General features: G+C 41.3%; 1 protein-coding gene across 1 annotated transcript in view; it reads right to left on the reverse strand.

Annotated features, from left to right (window-relative positions):
* MROH2B (maestro heat like repeat family member 2B) overlaps window positions 1-20,799 on the reverse strand; it is a 54,372-nt gene that overhangs the window by 12,950 nt on the left and 20,623 nt on the right. Inside the window, exons 18-30 of the mRNA XM_040977674.1 lie at window positions 19,421-19,528; window positions 15,805-15,921; window positions 13,147-13,254; window positions 11,989-12,141; window positions 9,211-9,237; window positions 8,447-8,566; window positions 8,143-8,222; window positions 6,476-6,611; window positions 6,292-6,387; window positions 5,923-6,012; window positions 5,360-5,480; window positions 3,126-3,223; window positions 532-684 (exon numbers count right to left, since the gene is read on the reverse strand). Coding sequence (XP_040833608.1) covers window positions 532-684; window positions 3,126-3,223; window positions 5,360-5,480; window positions 5,923-6,012; window positions 6,292-6,387; window positions 6,476-6,611; window positions 8,143-8,222; window positions 8,447-8,566; window positions 9,211-9,237; window positions 11,989-12,141; window positions 13,147-13,254; window positions 15,805-15,921; window positions 19,421-19,528 — 1,407 coding nt within the window. The remainder of the gene's footprint in view (window positions 1-531; window positions 685-3,125; window positions 3,224-5,359; window positions 5,481-5,922; window positions 6,013-6,291; window positions 6,388-6,475; window positions 6,612-8,142; window positions 8,223-8,446; window positions 8,567-9,210; window positions 9,238-11,988; window positions 12,142-13,146; window positions 13,255-15,804; window positions 15,922-19,420; window positions 19,529-20,799) is intronic.

A 20,799-nucleotide genomic window follows, 5' to 3' on the forward strand; every position in this document is an offset into this window, starting at 1 on the left:
AGGAGAGAGAATACAGGTTACATCCACTTTGAAATCTTTACCAAGCTTCCTGAATTAAATCCTGTTCACTCTGCTTCCTGCTCCAGTGATGGTGAAGAGTGACTGGCAGACTGAGGACTTGCTCAGCCCAATGACAGCCCTCCTTACCAGACAATGAACCTTGTGGGGTGTGTGTGTGTGTAAGAGAAGGTTGAAGGGCAGCAGGGGATTAGAAACTCTCTTGGTGGTCCTCAGTGGGCATCCCGAAGGCATCCACACACATGGTCACTGTCATCCTCATAAATCTAACAGCCCGTCTTTCCAGAATCGACTTGGTTTTCAGAGTTGCTTCCTCTGGCCAGGATTGGGCAGTTGGTAAAGTTTTGGAGCAGGAACAAGAGAGGCTGTTGAGACAGGCACTCCACATGAGCCTCTGCTGAGGCCTCTCGAGATGCGCAGGCTCACGCCTGTGGCTTGTCAGAGGGCCAGCTGAGAAGTGGTGATGCAAAGGGCGACTGTTGTGCTCCATGCCCTACGTGGCTGCTGGTTCACCTGATCTTCGAGAGCAGCTCCATGCTCCTTCAGGGCTGCGATCATCCATATGCCACAGGCCTTGGTGCACATGGGGTTGAGGCTTTCCAGACCATCTAGTGTTTCCTCCAGGAACACCTCAATTTCCTCACTTGGGATGAATTTGCTGGCAATCTGAGAATACATCCAGAAAGACTCATGTTAACAAATACTTCTTCTTGTACCTGGACACCTACAACAGGCTACTTTTGTTTGTTTTAAGATATCAGAAACTACCACAGTCCCCAAATGGTTAGCATATGATGGTAGCTGCACAAACTAGAAAGAATACTAAAATATGACATATGTATGACCTTATGTTTCTAAGCAAACTTTCCCTGGAGCTGCCTTTTTATCATTCTGTACTTTATTGAATCTGAACCCTGCTGAGGCTAATTCTTCTCCAAATCTAAAATGATCCCACACTGGTAAAGGAAAGGTGATGCAAATCTAGCAATTTAATATTGTAAATTTCCTTCTCATACTTTCATATATCATAGAAATATACGTGCTGAAGAATAGCTAAGCCTTGAGAATTCAGGAAAATCTATCACCACCTGTTTTAGGAGGCTTGCTGAATGCTCATGTGGCTGACAGAAGCTGTGTGGGGCATGGGTCATTAGGGCAGTTAGTAAAACGTCAAGCTTTGTAAAAACTTTGCAATTTTGGTCTCTAGGTCCAAGAGCTCTACATTGTTGTCTGGTGTGTGTGTGAATGTAAATATGTATGTCTGTGTGTATGCATTAATTTAGAAGCAGTGAGGGAGGTAGGTAAATGGTTAGTTGTTTGAATGAGTTCCAGGAGCATCATTTGGGGATTCCTTTAAGCAAGATAGTAATGATTTTGGACTTGTAGACATTGGAGCTTTCCTATTCACAACTGACTCTGCCCCTGCATGAAATGGTCTGACTATATTGAGGTGAGAAGAAAAAAGCCCCCTTCTATGAAGAGTTGCATGCATTTGCCATTTGCTGAATCACTGTTTCCAATATCAAAGGACAGTCAAGGTTATTCCTCCTATTGTATGTAATGTTAAATGCTTGTATGGGGTACAATCTCTATTTTGTTATTACGTTGGGATGGATGGTGACTTAGGAGGAAAGGAAGGAACACAACTTATTTTTGAGTGCCTATTATGTGTTACACACTTTCTTCAGTATTTGCCATGTTTCCCTCCCTGTTCCCAGCCTGCTTCTTCCCTATATTTTGAGCCATTTTTCTCTCTCAAGGTTTATTTATTTTTTATTGGAAAGGCCAATTTTACAGAGGGAGAAGGAGAGAATTTGAGAGAAGGTCTTCTATCTGCTGGTTCCCTCCCCCAAAGGCCAAAATAGCCTGCACTGAGCTGATGTGAAGCCTGGAGGGATCCAGGAGCCTCTTCTGAAGTTCCCTGTGAGTGCAGGGTCTCAAGTACCTTGGCCATCTCCACTGTTGTCTGAGGCCACAAGTGGAGAGCAGGATCCCAAGTGGAGTAGCCAAAACGTAAGCCAACACCCGTATGGAATGCAGGCATTGTAGGGTTAGCTTGTATGCCTCAGTGCCATGCTTTTGAGCAATTTCTTGTTGTCTCTGCTGCTGTCATCTTGGTCCTTGAGGTAGCTTGGACCTGTTTTTACTATCTTGAAATTGGTTTCCTCTGAACCTATGTACGTGTACTGTTCTAATCTATTGATTTTGTTGGATTTTTCACTGTCACCCAGGAAAAACACTAGGCTGCCCACACTATGAATGATGCTGCCTTTTACAAAGGGGGCCATTTTTATATTCCCCAATAGTCATATTTGTGCTTAGTGATCTTGACTCTTAGTGGCCTTGAGTCAAAATTTGATTTCAATGGGAACAGAAAACAAGGTTTGTTGAACAGGCCTTTGAAGGTCCCTGAATCAGTTTCTGGCTATTTCACTCTCCATCTCTTCCTTCTCCTGAGGACTTTGCCACGTGTTCCTTCCCCTCTGCCTGAAATGATCTTCCCGCTTTCAGAGAGGGTGGCTCTAAGAATGATCACCTCTCCCCTCATTTGACTTAAAGTTTTTATCACCTCATAGCAGTTGTCAGACTCCCATTGCTGGGAGGTCAGCTCAGTGCAAGTAGGGCTTCCTCTACCTTAAAGCTAGGATAGAGCCTAACGTGGTTGGTGCTCATACAAAGTGGATGAATAAATCCATGGCTGAATGACTATAGCTAGATAGGTCAATCAGTCTTCACAGTGACTCTGAGAGGGTAAGACAGAGTCTTTATTTTCAAAAAAAGAGCCTGGATTTCAAAAAGAGCACACAGAGCACACCCGAAGACCTCCAAAACCTTTGTTCTTTCCAATTCACCCCACTCCATTCCACTTCCACATGCTGGGGAAGACCACTTGGTTCACAAACTAACCCACAGAATGAAACAACCAGTAGCAGCAGGCGATGACTAGGTGTGTGTCCCCCAATGTTAAAATGACAGGGCACAAGATCTTTCAGTTTAAATGTCTAAATTGTGACTTTTCTTCATAGTAAAGAGTGCATAATTTACATATCTGGAAATCAATACAGAATCATTCTTATATCCATTGGCCAATTCTCCATATTTCTTACCTTAGCTATTTTAGAGGAAATGTTGATCTGCACTTGCATGTCATCACTTTCTAGCCCTTCCAGTAATGCCTGCAGCCTTTCTACTTCCAGGCGAGTGCCTAAAAATCAACAGAAGGAGAAATGCATGGGGATTCTGTTTGCGCAAGGTCATGCAGTGAATGAGAACAGGAGAGTCAGAGTTTGAAACCTGGTCTGCCTGATACAAATTCCAATGGTCTAACCACGCTGCTACACTGCTTTCTTTTCTGGAGTACCATTCTTCAAGGGGCTACCCTGAGGGAAATTGCAAAGTAGTTATTCTATTAAAAGTCTATATCTGCAACTGTGTCATTACAGACCTAGACAACAATTTTCAATCTGCTGTTTGGATGTTTGGTAACTATGGAAACTACCGAGAATGGTTCTGTGGGAGGCAGCCTTGCCCAATGGAATACACATGTGCTAAGGAGCCAACCACCTGGGATCAAAACCTTAAGTTGTCAGTTCCTCAATAATTGGTACATGTTTCAATTTGAGATGTCTCAAAGCAAAACTGATGGAGCAATCTCCATGAGTTTTAATTTAGTAACATACTAGTTACTTATGCATGGTGTTTAATACATGTTTTTTCTCTTCTACCATGCTTATTTGATCAATCAAGATGAAAGAGTTAATGTGAGCTATGAAATATGGGAATATTTTTCTTTCCCTCCTTCCCTTCCCTTCCCTTCCCTTCCCTTCCCTTCCCTTCCCTTCCCTTCCCTTCCCTTCCCTTCCCTTCCCTTCCCTTCCCTTCCCTTCCCTTCCCTTCCCTTCCCTTCCCTTCCCTTCCCTTCCCTTCCCTTCCCTTCCCTTCCCTTCCCTTCCCTTCCCTTCCCTTCCCTTCCCTTCCCTTCCCTTCCCTTCCCTTCCCTTCCCTTCCCTTCCCTTCCCTTCCCTTCCCTTCCCTTCCCTTCCCTTCCCTTCCCTTCCCTCCCCTTCCCTTCCCTTCCCTTCCCTTCCCTTCCCTTCCCTTCCCTTCCCTTCCCTTCCCTTCCCTTCCCTTCCCTTCCCTTCCCTTCCCTTCCCTTCCCTTCCCTTCCCTTCCCTTCCCTTTTCTTTTTTTCCCATGACAAAGACTGTAGCAGAACCTGACTGTGTGTTTTGGAAAACACAGGGGAGCCTGAAGGGAGAGTAAGTCTAATAGTAAACAGAGTTCAAATTTCTTTCTTTCTGTGAATTTACCTCTTGGCATATTTTTTTTTCTGGGATGGTTTCTTAGTTCTCACTTTCCCTTCCCCACCTTCGAAGTTTGGTAAAATCCTATATCCTTCATGAATTATCTTCCTATACCCCAAAGGATTTTCATACCTATTCTGACTCTGTGGAACAGTTTTCCGTTTTTGACTAACACCTTTTTTGTATCCCCTCTACCAAATCTCATCTTTTGGCATTTAACAGGCTTTTCACACATGAGTGTTAGAATTGCAATGTCTCTGTCCCCAGAGTCAAAACTGCCTGACACATCAAAAGGCATTCGATAAGCGTTTCGAGTCACTGAAAGGAGGATGAGGTTGAATGCAGGTGTGAGATATCACTCAATCTACACCAAGTGTTGCTGGTTGTGCCTGGTCTTCACAGAATGTGTACACGCAGCCCTGCATTAGGGCTGTCCTTGGTGTGGGCCGGAGGCATTGACTGTTGGCTTCAGCATGAGGTTGAGGCTTCCTCACATTTTACAGCAACGGCAGTGAAGTACATGTTCCTGACAAGCAGGTGGAGGTCCTACCCTGCAAGCTGGAAAAGCCGCCACCAAGTCCTTTCTCTTAGCAAGCATTGGAAATCACTTAGAGTAATGGATAGTACATTTTTCCCTGAAGAAAATCATGTGATAGCGGAGGCATTGCTAAGGTGCTTAGTTGTCCAGTGATTAAAATCGAAGATTCTCTAAATGTTTAACTTACTTATAAGGATTTATATAATGCCTTAGAATTGTCTTTGCTTTAAATAAAATTCCAGGAAAACACAATCACCATGGTATATGTGTGGGGGAAATGACTTGTTTCAGATTCAAGAGGGAAACACATTCTGTGATGTAATAAAAGTATTAGAATTGAGATATAGTGAACTGGGGAGAGATGGGAGAAGGAGGGAGGAGAGGGAATGATTACTGGAAGTGAAGGAGAGACACATAAGCACAAAGAGAAAAACTGAGAGTGCAAGAGAAAAGATGGGCTATTCTTGTAATATTTGTGCCTTTTCCTCATTTCACTCACCCTTTATAGAGAACAGACCAAAGGCTGAGCTAGCAGCAGCCTGACGAATGGTGGGTAACGTATCACAGCAGTGTGGTGCCAGGAGCCCAAGGAGTGAACCTATTTTAAAGTTCTCTGGGGCCTGGAAAACAAAAGAGGGATATTCATGTGGTAGGGTGAATAGGGGATAGTTGAAATAGTTGAAGACATTTGAAACACTGGATCTTAACATCCTTCATTTTCTCTCTGCATATATATATATATGATATATACATATATGTGATATATACATATATGATATATACATATGATGAAATTGAATCTTGACTTTCTTCTAAAAGGAACTTGCTCTTTAAGGGCTACAGAAAAGTAAGCAAACTAGCACCCAAAGACATGCCAAGAGTTGAATTCTAGTGTGCTTGCCACATTCTGGAGTTAGGAGACTCCACTAAGGGGGTCCTCAAAAACAAAACACTCCATTCTGGCACCCCAGATCCCAGGCAGGCTGATGGATCCCACATGCTTCAGAGATCCTTACTGTTCACAAATCACCAAAAATCTGTGTATTCTAAGGGATTCCTTACCTCAACATCATTGGATAGTACTGTTGCGGTGATCTGGAAGGCTCTTTCTCTTTCCCAGTCTTTCTGTGAGACAAGCCACATGCGGAGCAGCTGTTGGTCAAAGAATAAATGGCCTTTCCATGGGATTCCTCATCTCCTTCTGTCTCCCACCTTCTGTTTTTCTAGACCTGCGTCTCTCCCTCCATTTCTGTAGCATGATGCTCAGGTTCCACCCTCCCCAGCAGTGACATCTAGTGGACTGGCCCTATTTCTTGTGGTGGGTGGGTGAGGCCAATATCCTGGGAAGAGGAATAGTTCAGTCCGAGTGGCACATGGAAGGGAACATGAGGGACTGTGGTTGAGACCCCTGTGATTGGCAGCCCTGCTCACACTGAACATTTCCTGGCAGTCCTCAGCATCCACGTTATCCCACATCATGGTCTTCAGCAGCTTTCCTAGGGCATCAATGGATCGTTCGTAGAGAAACTGAAATCAAACATGAGTCTCAGGCTGAGGCAAAGGACTAGGGATGGTCTACAGCTTTTCCTCTTACTCAGGACCCACTGCCACTTACATGTATGTGTTCCTTGTCTTTGTCTGTCTCACCCTCATTTTTGAGACGTTCCAGAGGTGGAAGGGGCAGCAACCTCCGAATATTCTCCTCAAGAATATTGAGGTTATCATTTAGTGAGAGCCGAGGCTTCAGTTTGCTGGAATGAGAACCACATGGAGAAATAGACGTTACAAATAAGAGTAAGACATGCCCAATAGAGCCCCCAAGAATGGGCAATCAGATATGAACGTGTGATAAGTATGTGGCATCTTTGGAAAGTTAGCATGATGAGGGAGTGGCTGCAGGAGCAGGAAGAGTTTGGTGGCATAGAATCAGATTTCATCTATGAGCATATTCAGTGCACCTCAGTACCAATTTATTAGAGTGATGTGTGAATGAAAACCCACTTTGCATTATTTATCATACTTATTAAATGATGTGCTATAACATTATATACTTATTTTCTTCATATTTATGTGTATGTGTGTGAGAGACAAAGAGATCTCCTAATTAGCATCAAAATTGAGAGCAGTGAATTTTTATAAGTTTGCATGTCCTCTTACATTCTAGTTCTCAATGCACATGGGAATAAATGATATAGAATCTTTTTTCTTTCTTCCCTTTTCTATTTTCTGTCTTAGTACTCAATCCAAATCTGGGACCTAGCCAAGCTTTCATTAATATGGAGAACAAATTGTGGTGGATCCATACAATGGCATATTATTCTGCCTTAAAAAGGAAGAAAGCATGCTTTAACATAAAACAACCCTGAGGACATTATGCTGAATGAAATGAGTCATCACAAAAATGCAAATACTGAATTTTGTATATTTCATCTTTCATTCTTTTAAAGAAGATTTACTTATTTTGCTTGAAAGTCAGTCACAAATTCACAGTGTCAGAAGATAGGTTGCCAGGGGCTGCGGTGAAGGAGAGAAAGGAGATCTGTGGCCCATTAGTGTAGTTTCAGTTTTGCAAGATGCAGAATTCAGGAGACTGATTGCCTAACAATGTGGATGTACTCTAGTAAACTGTACAGTGAGGAAGGACTGATTTTGTGTTGTAAGCCTTATCACAGTGAAGTAGACAAAAACAAAAACAGGAAAAAGAATGATATTGTCCAGGAAATGATAACCTGGGAATAGTTAACATAAAGTGAGAAAAGGTAAGAAGTCCCTTACAGATTAGTATCTCAGCTCCGTAGTAAAGACAGAGGCATGTTTGTCAATAGTGAGATTGTGGGTGCTTCTTAAATTGATTTCTGTAGTTCTCAAATGTTAACAGTAAACGGCCATTTCTCACTGCAGGGTGAAAGAATGCATTTATTTCTTTTTCAGGTTTGCTATGTCTAACCAAGTAGAATATGAGCAACACATTCCTAACTTACTAATCAGAACATTAAAGTTTGCCTATAGGAAGAGAAATCTCCCTCTGTACAGATTTTTCTGTTCTTTTATGTTGATAAATCTGATTTCTGTGCATGCTTTTAAGTCCTTATCAGTCATCAGTAATCAATCCTTTAACTAATTCATTAACGCTGGGAAAGAGAAGAAAGAATTGCTCATTTGAAATCCCTGTTAGTGAACCATGTTTGTTTTGGGGAGAATGTGCTATACTGGTAGGTGTCAGTTGGTCATATAGATACATGGAGATGAAACACTTTTTTAAGATGAGAACAAGAACTCTACCTTAAGTATCTGATGGCGATTAATGCCTTCCACCGAATAGGGCTTGCTAAGGAATCCAGCGGCTCATCCCTAATGAAGTCCTGCAACACAGGTAAGAAAAGCTCAGTGGAGTGCCCAGATGCGCCTGCAACTTCTTTGGACTCTAAGGTGCCTTGAGTCAGAAATATGGGCTGAGATCTCATGTGTGGAGCTGTTGATATTATTCATTTGATATTATTCATTGATATTATTCATTTTCCCCAAGTAGGTACCCATGTACCCCTGAAACACCCCTGGCATTGCTCACTTCCTCTCTGCAACTCACCAGCATGCGACCAATGAGCAGCTCCTTGTAGGAAAACTGAAACGTTGGATCCTCGGCATCTTGGACAGCAATGCCAATCTCAGTGATGCTTCTGGTGAAACTCATTTGCAGATCCATGTCCTAAAGCAGGAGTCACAGAGCAAGCCAAGGCATCAGGTGCACTACCTGGGTCCACAAGTGAGTGGTTAGGGTGGAAATGCATATCCAGAAAGAAGTAAAACTCATTGCTCCTTTTGCCATCTCAACCTCAGCTTATGCTCTAAGCAGCAGGGAAACTGAAAAACAGAGTGTCTCCCCACAGGCTGACGTTTCGTTTTTCTAAAGCAATAGCTTTCAAACTTTTTGTGGAATAGTCTTCAATTTTATCCAGTACTTGTTTCTAATATACAACGGAAGTAAGAATCTAATACTGCTTATTGTTGTTATATACAATGTGCTCTTTTGTTTTGCCTTTTATTTAAAGAAACATGTTTTGCTATTACATTGATTGTATAATTCTCTTGTGCATCACAATTGCACATTTATAATTCACCTTCGAAACCACATGGAACCAGAATATATTTCCTTATTCTGCCCTAGACTAGGCTCATGGATGTGGTTCTAGAATCAGATTATCTAGTTATAGAGAGCAATTTTCTATGCTACAATTGAATCATGAGGTTATCTGTGCTTGGCATATTTCTAGGGAGAATGCTTGAGCTATGTATTAATTCTGTTTATCTATGTATTCATCTAATCATCATCATCAGCTTTTTCTGTCATACCTTGTTCATCACAGACATGCCCAGAACCTGAAAAATTAAAGATGAAAGCAGGTACTCAATGAACAGAAGTCAGAGACATTTCCAGCCCTGATGTCCCACCCACCAACCTGAAGGGCAGTAATATATGAGCTCTTGCCAAGGTGGGAGTGGGGATTGCATGCTTCCTTCACCATTTATTTTTATTCTTTAAAATAAGAGAGGGAAACCTTCCGTTTGCTGATTTACTTCCCACATAGCTGCAATAGCCAAGTCTGGGGTAGGTCAAAGCCAGAGGCCAGGACTGTCAGGACCCAAGTATTTATGTCATCTTCTGCTGCTTTTCCAGGTGTATGTGCAGATGCTGGATTGGAAGTGGAACAGCTGAGACTCTAACCAGCACTTGGATATGAGATGCTGGCACGGCAGGTAGCAGTTGACCTGCTGTGTCACAGTGCTGGCCCTTCTTCACCCTTCCAGTGGGATCTTTGCACTGGCAGATTTGCTTCCCCAGATACATCTCAGGTAAGCTACAGAAAGCAAGTTCAAGCCGTTGGGTGTCTATGGTTTATAATAAGTTTAAGGAGGCTCTTACAGACTTTGGTAAGAAATAAGGGTCAGGGCTTTGGGGCAAAGGGGAGTGAAAAGCTATAAAATGAAATGCCCCGAGTCAGCTGGTTCTAAATCTGAGCATACAGTTGGTTCCAACACTGGTGCTGGAAATGCAGATGTATCCTCATGAAAATGAGATATTACAAAATAACTTCAGCCTGTGCTGCTTTCATGCATATATCCGTGCAGTTTGATCTGTTCCCACAGCCTGGTTGCACGAGAACTGCCTGAAGCAAAATTGAGCCATGTGTACACTTGGATGGAGTCATGGAGGAATACTCAGAATGTGCCTATGTACAAGTACCCAACATGTCTACTTACTACCTACCCATAAAGTGTAATGAGTCACTGCTCATCCAAGTCTGGTGTAACAGCTACACATTGGACTTCAGATAATCCCCCTTCCAGTCAATATTCCTTCACTCAGAACCTTGAGAATTGAATTCATGTGTTCCAATGTAAAGGGTGATAGTCTTTCGCAGAATTTCTTTAATTGTTTCAAAATTAGGCTCTATTTTCCCCCCTGTTACTTGACTAGAGTTTATTGTGTGTGGTACCCCTCTTTATTTGCTTCATAATCCATATTTTTTCCCCTGCACTTCAGTGACTTCTACATATGTTCTGCTAAAGGAGGTTAGACCTGGCAGCCAGCAGTCTTCTTTAACTCAATCTTTTTATTTGCCCTCCTGTTTTATTTTTACAATAGCTTTGCTCAATGATTGACTAGCAATTACCATAACACAAAACTTATTTTACTCTGTTTTTTGCTTCCCATGATTACTTATCAGACTTGAGAGCATTAGAATCAGCTCCCAAGGAAAATGTTCAAAGTGCAAATTCAGTGATCAAACCCAAAGGCTGTGACTCGTTAGATGTCTCTACCTTTAAAAAATTATTTATTCAAGAAGCAGAGAAGGAAAAAGAAAAAGATAGAAAGGGAGAGTCAGAGAGAGAAATAGCTGTAGAGACAGAAAAAGACTGAGTTCCAATCTACTGGGAGTTGGAACTCAATTCAGATTTTGCATGGGTTGGCAGGTACCAATTACTTGATCCTTCATCACTTCCTCTCAGGTTTTACATCAGCAGAAAGGTGGAGTCAGGAGCTGGAGATGGATATGGAACCCAGGTGGTTCCTAATGTGGGATACCAACATCTTAACTGAGTCTTAACTGTTAGGCTAAATGCTTGTGTTGGTATCCTTGTTTTCAACATTTGCTTCAGGCAGTTCTCATGCAACCAAGCTGTGGGCATCAATGGCATATATGTATGATTTTTATGAGCTTCCTATACTTCTATCCTTATCACATACACATATAATTAAGTGTCAAGAGAGTGTAGGTGTCATATATGTGGTTTGTATTAACATCTGTATTATGATTCTGACAATCCAATGGGATTTGGGAGAAGCTCCACATCCCTGCCGATAATAAACACTATTCTGAGATCTGCCAACTATACACATTTTCAAACTCCTTCCAAAACCTACAAAATCGATATCCCCAGAAAATAACTTTAGGAAGCCACATTTTATGCATGATCTCTAGGTGATAATCTTAAGAGGCCAAGTTGGTACTATTCAGAAAAATGGAACTGTATCTAAACTCATTTATTAATAACACAAGATAAAAGTGCTACAGGGGACAGAAAGGATCAGACACGCCCAACTGAGTTTAACAAGCTCTGCTCATTCAAGAAGCATGCAGAAGGGTCAGAGTGGTTGAAATGAATGGAGAAGCATGGGGTGAGCCGCTCCCTTAAAAGCACACATGTTAATTACTCCCTGCAAGGCACTGGTGTGGATGGTTTATGGATATTGTCATGTAGGAAGTTAAATAATCCCCATGGAGCAACACTTTCAAGACTATTAGAGGAAAGCAATCAATTATAGAGAAGTAATTATTTTAGTTTCATACAAGAGTGAAACCACATGACAGTTACTGATGTTGGAGGGGAAGGCATCCTAGACACAGTAGAATTGGTATTGCTAGGGATCGTTGCTCAGGGACAAATCACCGACTATATTGTTTGCATTTTTCTGTTCCCATACGTATGGACTCATCTCCCAGACGTATTGGAGTCCATATTTCCTTTTGCATATATTCTTTGAGCATGAAGATTCCCAAGAGTTGAGCCTTGGAAAGGTTTGGGAAACCCAGCCTGGAAATTGAGGTAGCTCTGTGGGGGCGTTACCTGAGAGCACTGGCTGTAAAGAAACAAGACTTGGGACACGATATCTTGATCAACCCTCAAGAGAAGTTCCTTTTTGGGAGCATGGAGGGCCACAGCTCCATAGATCACCATGACATCTGTCTTAGTCAGGCTCTTTTTCCCAGAAAAAATGCCCTGAAGAACGGGAGAAGGAGGTGTGAAACAAATTTGCCTGTGGACTAACACTATGGAACAGGTCATATGGCAGATACAATTATACACTATGGAAAACGATTCAGCCATTGAAAAGAACAAAATCTTGTCTTTTTCAACAAAATGGGGATAACTGAAAACCTTTATGCTCTGTGAAATAAACCAGTCACCAAAAGACAAACATCACATGTTTTCCATGATCTCTGATAACTAATACACAGAGTACAAAAATGTAATCTGTACAAGTGAAATTGACATTTTGATGATTGTTTATAGCCTTTGTCTATACTCTCGAGAAATAGTAGTTTTTTTCCCCCTACTTGGACGTGTTGAAATGTCTCCCTAATGGATTGTTAAAAATGTCATTGTGAAATGAAATGAAAGTATATCATTGTAAAAAAAATACAAAAATAAGGAGGAAAGAGTGTGGGTGAAAAGTAACACTATGCTCCTTATGTGTATCATGAAATTGATAAAACTTGTTCACTTTATGCAAATAAAATAGGTTATAAAAGGAAGGAGATCTATATGAAGTTAGTGTAAAAAAAGTTGGTGTAAAATTTGGACAATATATTCTTGTCCACTTGTGAATGGCCAGATTAGTGTCTTGGGCCTATTGGTCCTTAAAAGAGGTAAATGTGAGGGGCTTTTGATAGTTATTCACTTGTTGGAACCTTCCATCAGGGGAAGCAGTGTATGTGTAAGGGCAGTTGTTATTGAAACCTGAACAGCTAATGGCGGGATAAACTCAGACACACAGAGCTCATTGCAACCTCTCCTACCAGCATTAGTGACAGGGTATATGGGATGGGACAGACTTATTCTATAGCTCATCCTCCTTCCGTGTCTTTGCTTAGACAGTTCTAACCTGGAATAGGACCCTTAAACAGGAGTGGGCATGACAAAGCCAAAGCATATTCATGGAAAAAATACCATTGCAGTTTGTTCTGTGACAGCCAAGGCTTTGGAAGGGATTATTGTTTTTACCTTACATCGATTCATGAAAAACTTTCCCTGGTCTTGGAATGCTTTAAGAACTTTTAAAACAATATCCAAGTGGTTCTCAGCACAGCATCCTAAAACAGATGTTGTTCCCTAAAATTTAAAAAAGACATGAATTTTCAGCTTAGCCATTCATTGATTCCTTTATTAATTCAACAAATGTTGATTGAGTGTCATTATGTCCAGGAACCCTTCTGGGTGTTTGCAGTACAATAGTGGACAGAATGTACAACAATCTCTTCTGTATGCAGTGTCTAACCAGGAGGACTGTCAGGGAGGCAACTGGGAAATAAAACAGCTAACTATATGCATCAGTATATGTGTAACTATATAGTGTGCCAGATGATAATACGGACTATAGAGATAAGAAGAGCAGGAATTGGGGTTAGCTGGTTAGAGTTGGGGGGACAGTTTATATTTTAAAGATTTATTTATTTAATTGAAAGATTTAGTTAGACACACATACACGGTCTGATATACTAGCTCACTTCTAGAACAGCTGCAATGACTAGGGCTGGGCCAGGCTGAAGCCAGAGGTCTGGAAATTCATCCAGGTCTCTCAGGGGCAGGGGCAAAGCACTCCAGCCGTCTTCTGCTGCTTTGCCAGGCACAACAGCAGGGGACTGGATTGGAAGTAGAGTGGTCAGGACTCAATCCTGCACTCAGCTGGGATGTAAACATTGCAGGTGGTGACTTAAGTCTTAAACCACAAGGCTGATACTACAGTTTGCAATTTAGATAGTTAAAAATGGCATCAACCACAAGGTGACATCAAGTAGCAACCTGATATAAGTGAGCAAGTGAGCTATTGGACTATGTGGGAAGGAGAATTCCAAACAGAAAGTGAGTACAAATGTGGTGAGGTCCATTGAGGAGTGGATAAGCAGGCACAGAGGTGATCAGACAGGGGGTGGTGGTGGTAGGGTGCAAGGTCCATTAGGTGACCCTCAAGATTTAGAGTTTCAGTCTTTGATTGGTGAGAAGTTGAAGGAAGTTTGATTAACTTATTAATTCATTCTAAATTATAAATTTTATTTGTAACCAAAATTGTTAGTAAACAAAAAATAATTGTATACCTTTGTGGGGCAAAATGTGATGTTTTTATACATGCAATATCTTGTATCACAAATAAATCAGACCAATAAATGTATCTACCACTTCAAGTGTGTGTTGTTTCTTTGTAGTCAGAATATTTACATCTATTCTTTCAGCTCTTTTGAAATACACAATGCCTTGTCATTGGCATACTGACGAACCATTCTGAGGTCATATCCCACCCCATTCTCTGGACCTCCACCCCTTTCCACCTCTTTTCTCCAAGGGTGATTTCTCCAAAACTGGTGCCTTCATTAACATTTGGTCATAAATCCAGTTATATGTCATTTGGCATCATAACTCTGCCAGAGGCACAGGAAACACATAAAATAGGCTCTTGTCACCAAGATCTCAACCAGAACTGTTCCTAGTCCTTAGAATCAAGGCCACAACATGTCAACTCTAATGCCCATGGTCTAACATCCCTGTGTTTCCTGTTCCTTGTTTCATCAAGAACCCTCTCTGTATCTTTTATTGTTTGTACTATCACTTCACGATCTCTCTGTTTCTCCTCTTTGAACTCATCTTCCTAACTTCCTTCTCCTCCCCCAGTTTCTTTACTCTGTTTTCTGTGTTCTGCTGTTCATTGCATTTCAGTTTGGCAAAATCCAAGCTATGGATGAATCTGACTCTTCAACTTAACTAAAACCTGGTTTGCTGGGTGCTGCCAGAAATAAAGTGATAGCACTGAGGAAGTGATGGCAATCGAAGTTTGTAGTTTCAACCTCAACTAGTTCTTCAAATCTGCACAGATAACCTACTATTTTTCTTTAATCACCTTTTTTTCACACTGTAATTCCTGAAAGTTTCACTTTCAGTATCAAATATTCTCCTCACTTGTAATGGCTTACTACGAATTGTACATGAATAAGACCTTAGACTGGGTTCTATTTTTCCCATTTGACTTTGGAGGAACCTGAGAAATACAGATGGTATATAGTAGGAGCAAGATTGGAATCTGCTCATGCCAGACTCGAGTTAGAGCCTTTTGGATTACACGAGCCAGAGTCCTGGTTAGGAGGTCAAAAGACTGGCTCAGTGAGACTAACAGTCACATGTTATCATTTAACTCAGCCAGGGTAACTTGCTGAGATAATGAGGAAGAGAGGGATACATTTCTAAGCATGCAAGCACCGGAAGGTTTTAGAAGCTAAATATGTAAGGGCTTTGAGCAGCAGACACACAGTCCAACTGGCACTGAGGTTTGTCTTTTCCAGTTACTAGTCTGGCACACATTAGTTAAGCCATAGAATCTGTATCATACAATATATATTATTAGTAACTGTTTATTAATTGGTTCAAATAAAGATTTTTATGCTTAGCTAAAGGTTCTAGTTGAATTTAGAAACTAACTATTAATAAACATGGCTATAATTTGAATTTAAGTTGGGAACAGTCCCACATCTCATGTGTTGGAAACTTAATTTGAAGAATTCTTTTGAGTTTGTGAATAATTCTGGGTATGTCGAATTTCAGCTTGAGAACTGTCAGCTTTGTGGATGGGAGTTATTGCCATCATGTGAGGCTATTGAGCGAAAGCGATCTCACCTGTCTTGGATCGCCCAGTTGAGTGGGAGCAATCAAAAACTCTTTAATTTGTGAACTCACAAAATCTGCATTTTGGCAGCAGGCTAAGGTGGTTCCTATGGCTTTCCAAAGGAATTTCTGGGGGAAAAAAAAACAGGAATTTGAAGTTTGGTGAGCAGATTCTGGTGAAAATTAGGCATGAGTTAAAATAGTAATTAAAAGGAAGAAATTGGGGGTGATGTAGTATTTGCTTAAAAACCAGGTTCTGCAATGGCTGTTTTTTCTTGAAAATGGTTTCTTCTACTGCCTCCGTGCCCCAGCTGGGTTCTTCTGTTCTTGTTTAGATTTTTGTGTTACCATTTTAACACTTCTGACTTTATACCATTTAATAAAATTCTTCTTTGTCTCCATGCTTGAGATTTGAATTTTTGGTACCAGAGCATCTTATTAATCATTATAATTTCTGGTAGCTAATAAATGCTTAACAAATGCTCACTGAAGAAACACACTCAACGAAATGGGTCATTTTTAAGATAAGTTTGATCAGTTTTCTAAGATTCAAATAATCTGTGGTTGGATGATCTCGGGTTAGTGCTTCTATTTAGAATCTCCACCTAATCACATTGCAGGAGACACACCTGTGTGGTTGGCCAACTTCTTTGAGGAATCTACATGATGGCAGTGACAAAGAGGGCTCCTTATGTTTGCAGGGGAATGCATGCAATAAGAGGGAAGGCAAGGCGAATAGAAACAGGTGAGTCTTTATGAATAAATTCAGGAGAGACTGTGTAGACCAGAAGGACTGTTAAATGTATCCTGACAATATGCTGGAGGTTCTACCATTGTCCATACCTATAATGTCAGGATACACTTAAAGAGCAGAAAGATGGACTTATGTCTGTTTATTAAGGACTATACTATTGTAATAATATAGGAGAATTCGGTAGGGCTGAGGAGATTAAAGGAGTGGGGAAGGGAAATCGCAGGGCCTATGGAACCGTATCATTAAACAATAAAATAAATAAATAAAAAATAAGGGGAGACTGGATTGCTTTTTCACCTTCCAGAGTGCAGACTTGATCAGAGTGAGATTCTGACAAAGTAGCACCTGCTGTACTCTTGGCTGCCCAGGACAAAGGTCCCTATAGTCCAGAAATTATGAGAAAGACTGTGCAACACAGAAGTAAATATTAATTAGGTGCAAAACTGCAAATCGAAAACTGTCATTGAGGAAATGAGTAGATGAAGAAAATCAAACTGATGTTATGAAGGCAAAATATGACTTAGAGGTAAAAGGTTGACTTCAGTGCCTCCCAGCTGCACTCACCTTGTCTCTGCTGATTTTGAGCCAGTATATAGAACATCTCTGCTTTGCGACTTGGCATGGAATATCACACACCAAAAACAAAGGCATATGTCTACAAATGTGTTTGAGTGTACCAGTAGCTGCTATATTCTCATCCTACCTCTAGTGTCTGCCTCCTGACTGTGACTGTTGTAGCTACTTCAGTCAGGAAAGGAATTATTTTTCCCAGTCCTTGAATATGGGCTGAGAGTGTGACTCACTTTGGATGATGAAATCTGGCAAAAGTGACAGGGGCAGCTTTGACTTTGTGTCTGAGCAGACCTTGCATGTTTTGTTGCCTCTGCCAAAGAGAGAGGCGTCACCTAGCCTGCTGAAAAATGGCAAGCCCACAAGCTCTTCTAGCTAAGACTATTATAGACGTGGGTCTGCAGTATTCCCCATGAACCTCGCTGAGGTTAGAATGATGTGTAAGGAGGCACTTGGTTAAAATGTGGGTGAGATGTAACTCTCCTCCCCCTGCTGTGTAACCCTAGGCTTTAATTGTTAATTGGATGCACCTATGTTCACAGGGTACAGCTGTTGCAGCCAGACCAGTGCGCATGCTCACTCCAACCTATTTGCATACCCGCTTTGTTATAAAAAGAGGTGGACGGCAGGAGAGGCTTCGTGCCATGGAAGGTCCTCGGGCAGAATGCTCTGCAGTGTGCTCTTCTTTTGCTCCCTGGTTTGGGACAGGCCTGCTCTCCCACTTCTCAGCAGATCTTCTTGATTAGGGGTAGGTACAGTTTTGTTGTTGTTTGTTTGTTTTTCTTTTCTCTCTAGTTTCTGGGTAATTTTTTGACCCACTCACATTGGCTGTTTCTCCATGTGGAACAGCCCATACTTGAGCGTGAATTTATGTTTATTCCTCACTAGCAAGTAAATTCTGTTCCTATTCTCATAAGGTAACTCTTCCTGTTTAGTATTTCTATCTTTTTGGGATATAAGAACTGGGATTAAAAGCCTGCAGCGTTAGCATCCCATAGGGGCACTGGTTGGAGTCCCAGCGGCTCGGCTCCCAATGCAGCTCTTTGCTTATGGCCTGGAAAAGCAGCAAAGGATGGGCCAAGTGCTCGGGCCCTTCACTCATGTGGGAGACCTGCAGGAAGCGCCAGGTTCGTCTCTTGCCTTCTTGGTCATTGGGGAGTGAGCCACTGGATATAAAATCTCTTTTCCTCCTCCCTACTCTGCCTTTCAAATAAAAATAAAACAAATCTTTAAAAACATTCAATATGTTCTTTAGCCACATCAAGAAGGCTTTCCAGCTGAGCTCAGCCCAAATTGCCAATCTACAAAATTGTCAGATACATATGTGGCTGTTTTAAGCAATTACGGGTAATTTCTTTTGCAGGAAAAGTTAATTAGTATCTTCTTTACCCTTGTTTGGTGTAAGCACTGAGAACCATACAGGCTGCTCATTGCTGGTATTGTTCTGCCTACCTAGGGTACCCTCCTCCTGAAGCCGTCTTGTGAGCCTGGACGTTGTTAGATGAGTAAGATGGGATAGTGCATCACCAGAGTAGGAGAGCTGAAAGTTGGCAATAAGAAATTTTTGGGAAGAAGCAAAAATGGAATTGATGAAATTGAGGGAATATGTTTTAGGCAAATTTCTGAGATTAACATTGTGATAATGATACAACTGTCATTGGGCATGTGTCTCAAACTAGGCACTTCACTGGGGACAGTAAAAACTTGATCTCACAATACTATAGCCTTCAGAGGTGGGTATTATTTCTGTTATAGACTAGAATAGTGGTGAACTGGAGAGGCTAAATAATTAAGGTTATGTTAGAAGCAAGGAGCCACGTTTCAAGCCTCACTGGGAATGGGTAGCTACAATGGAGAGAGAGTTGTGGTAGGCAGAAAAATGGGCAAATCGGCTTTTGTGCATTCTTTTGGCTTGAAGCCTTTAACTTGTAGTGGGTTGTTTCTGGCAGTATCTCAAGGTCGGCTTGATGTGAATCAAGACATCAATGGATACTGAAGCTATGGCAGGATAGCTGTCTTCCTTCCCACCCATTCATCTTCCTCTTTTAGAACACACACAGCTGAATGCCAGGCACATCTGTCTTTTTAAAACATAGATACTTGTATAAGAGTATGTTTTGGCTAAATGTAAGCTAATACAGTACTTTAAGTAGTCCTAAAAGGAAAATTCCAAGCCTCTTTTAACTCTGCCTCCCACCTTTTGGTTTCACTATAGACAAGATGGAACTTGAGCAGAAATTCTGGGTTATGAGGTAAAGGAGGGGTTCATTTCCACCCCCCCCCCGGCCTAGCTGAAACACTAACCTTCTCAGTGGAGGTGTTGCTGTAACTGCCCATTTGCTGGTTGAAATCCTGACTCAACTGAATGGTCCAGGGTGTGTCATTGATCTTCCACAAAGATTCTTTGAGCAGCTGTAATAGCGGAAGGCAGGTTTGAGTGTGACTATTGAATGTTACTTGGCATTTTTTAACAGTTAACTGTGTATTCAATGGGATATGCCTTTTCCTATAAAATAGCTGATGATTTTGAAATAAGACGTAGTGTATGGAAATAACTCATTGAAAGTGTCTTCCTCGGCTTTCTTAAATGGAAACTGCTGTGAACTTAACAGTTCTCAAGTTTTGATAGATGTAGAAAAGTCCTACTTTGTTTGTTGGGTTTACCTATGAAACACAGGATAGAATTTTGGAATACAGAATTAAGTATTTTGAAGAGTCGATTAAATGTACAGGAATATTTTTTGCCAGTTTCAACTTTAGCAACTAAAGATGACTGGTTTCACCAATTATTTTGACTCGGAATCATAATCCTTGTGACCCATATCTTCCTTCATAGAGCAGTAGATTAAAAATGTGGTTTCATTTTTGGAGGGCAAAATCATAGCAATCTTTAAAATATACTATTTCTCCTTTATTTTTCTAAGCTTATAAAAGATACTTATGGTCAAAGCATTCATTTTCTTAAAAGGAGCTCAGAGGCCTTTAAAGAAACGAGCCTTGGAAGTTTAAGGGAATAATGTGTGCAGTTGATTTCAGCTGGTTGTATACTCAAGATTGGAAGGGAAAATTTTTCTTTTTCTCTAGCAGTTAGCCTTAAGGTAGTAGCTGGGACAAGGTTTTTACCTAGTGGTTAAGAGGACTGTTAGTCTCATGTGAGATACGGGTATCCTATCTGCTTTGATGTCTGGCTCCACCTCCTTATTCTAGTTTCCTGCTAATGTGGACATGGGAGGGTAGAAGAGCACAGCTGAAGAAGTTGAGTTTCTGCCATCCATCCGTGCAGGAGATCTGGATTAAGTTCCAGATCCTGGCTCTAGCCAGGCCCAACCCTGGCTGTTACAGGTACTAGAGAGTAAACCAGCAGATTGGAACTTGTTACCTTTCTCCTCTCTCGGACTCTTGTTGCATCTCGAGCTTTTTTTAAATCTAAAACTAGCTAGGAATATAAGACCAATTTTGGAGGAGCGATAGCTTAGAATTGAGCAGTCATAGAACAGTAATTTTCGGATTGTTCATTGGGTAAGAATCATTATTGAGAGCCTTTAAAACCTGACAGTGCTCAAGCACTACCCAGGAAATCCTTACTCTGGAAAGGATAGTGATAGGAGATAGAAGAGGCACTGTGTAGAGCTCATTGAAAATGGATACTTGGCCATCGGTATTTCTGTATAGATGGCTTGTGA

This window comes from Ochotona curzoniae, unplaced genomic scaffold (assembly GCF_017591425.1).
Source record: "Ochotona curzoniae isolate NIBS_2020 unplaced genomic scaffold, NIBS_Ocur_1.0 contig_2754, whole genome shotgun sequence".
NCBI classification, from domain to species: domain Eukaryota; kingdom Metazoa; phylum Chordata; class Mammalia; order Lagomorpha; family Ochotonidae; genus Ochotona; species Ochotona curzoniae.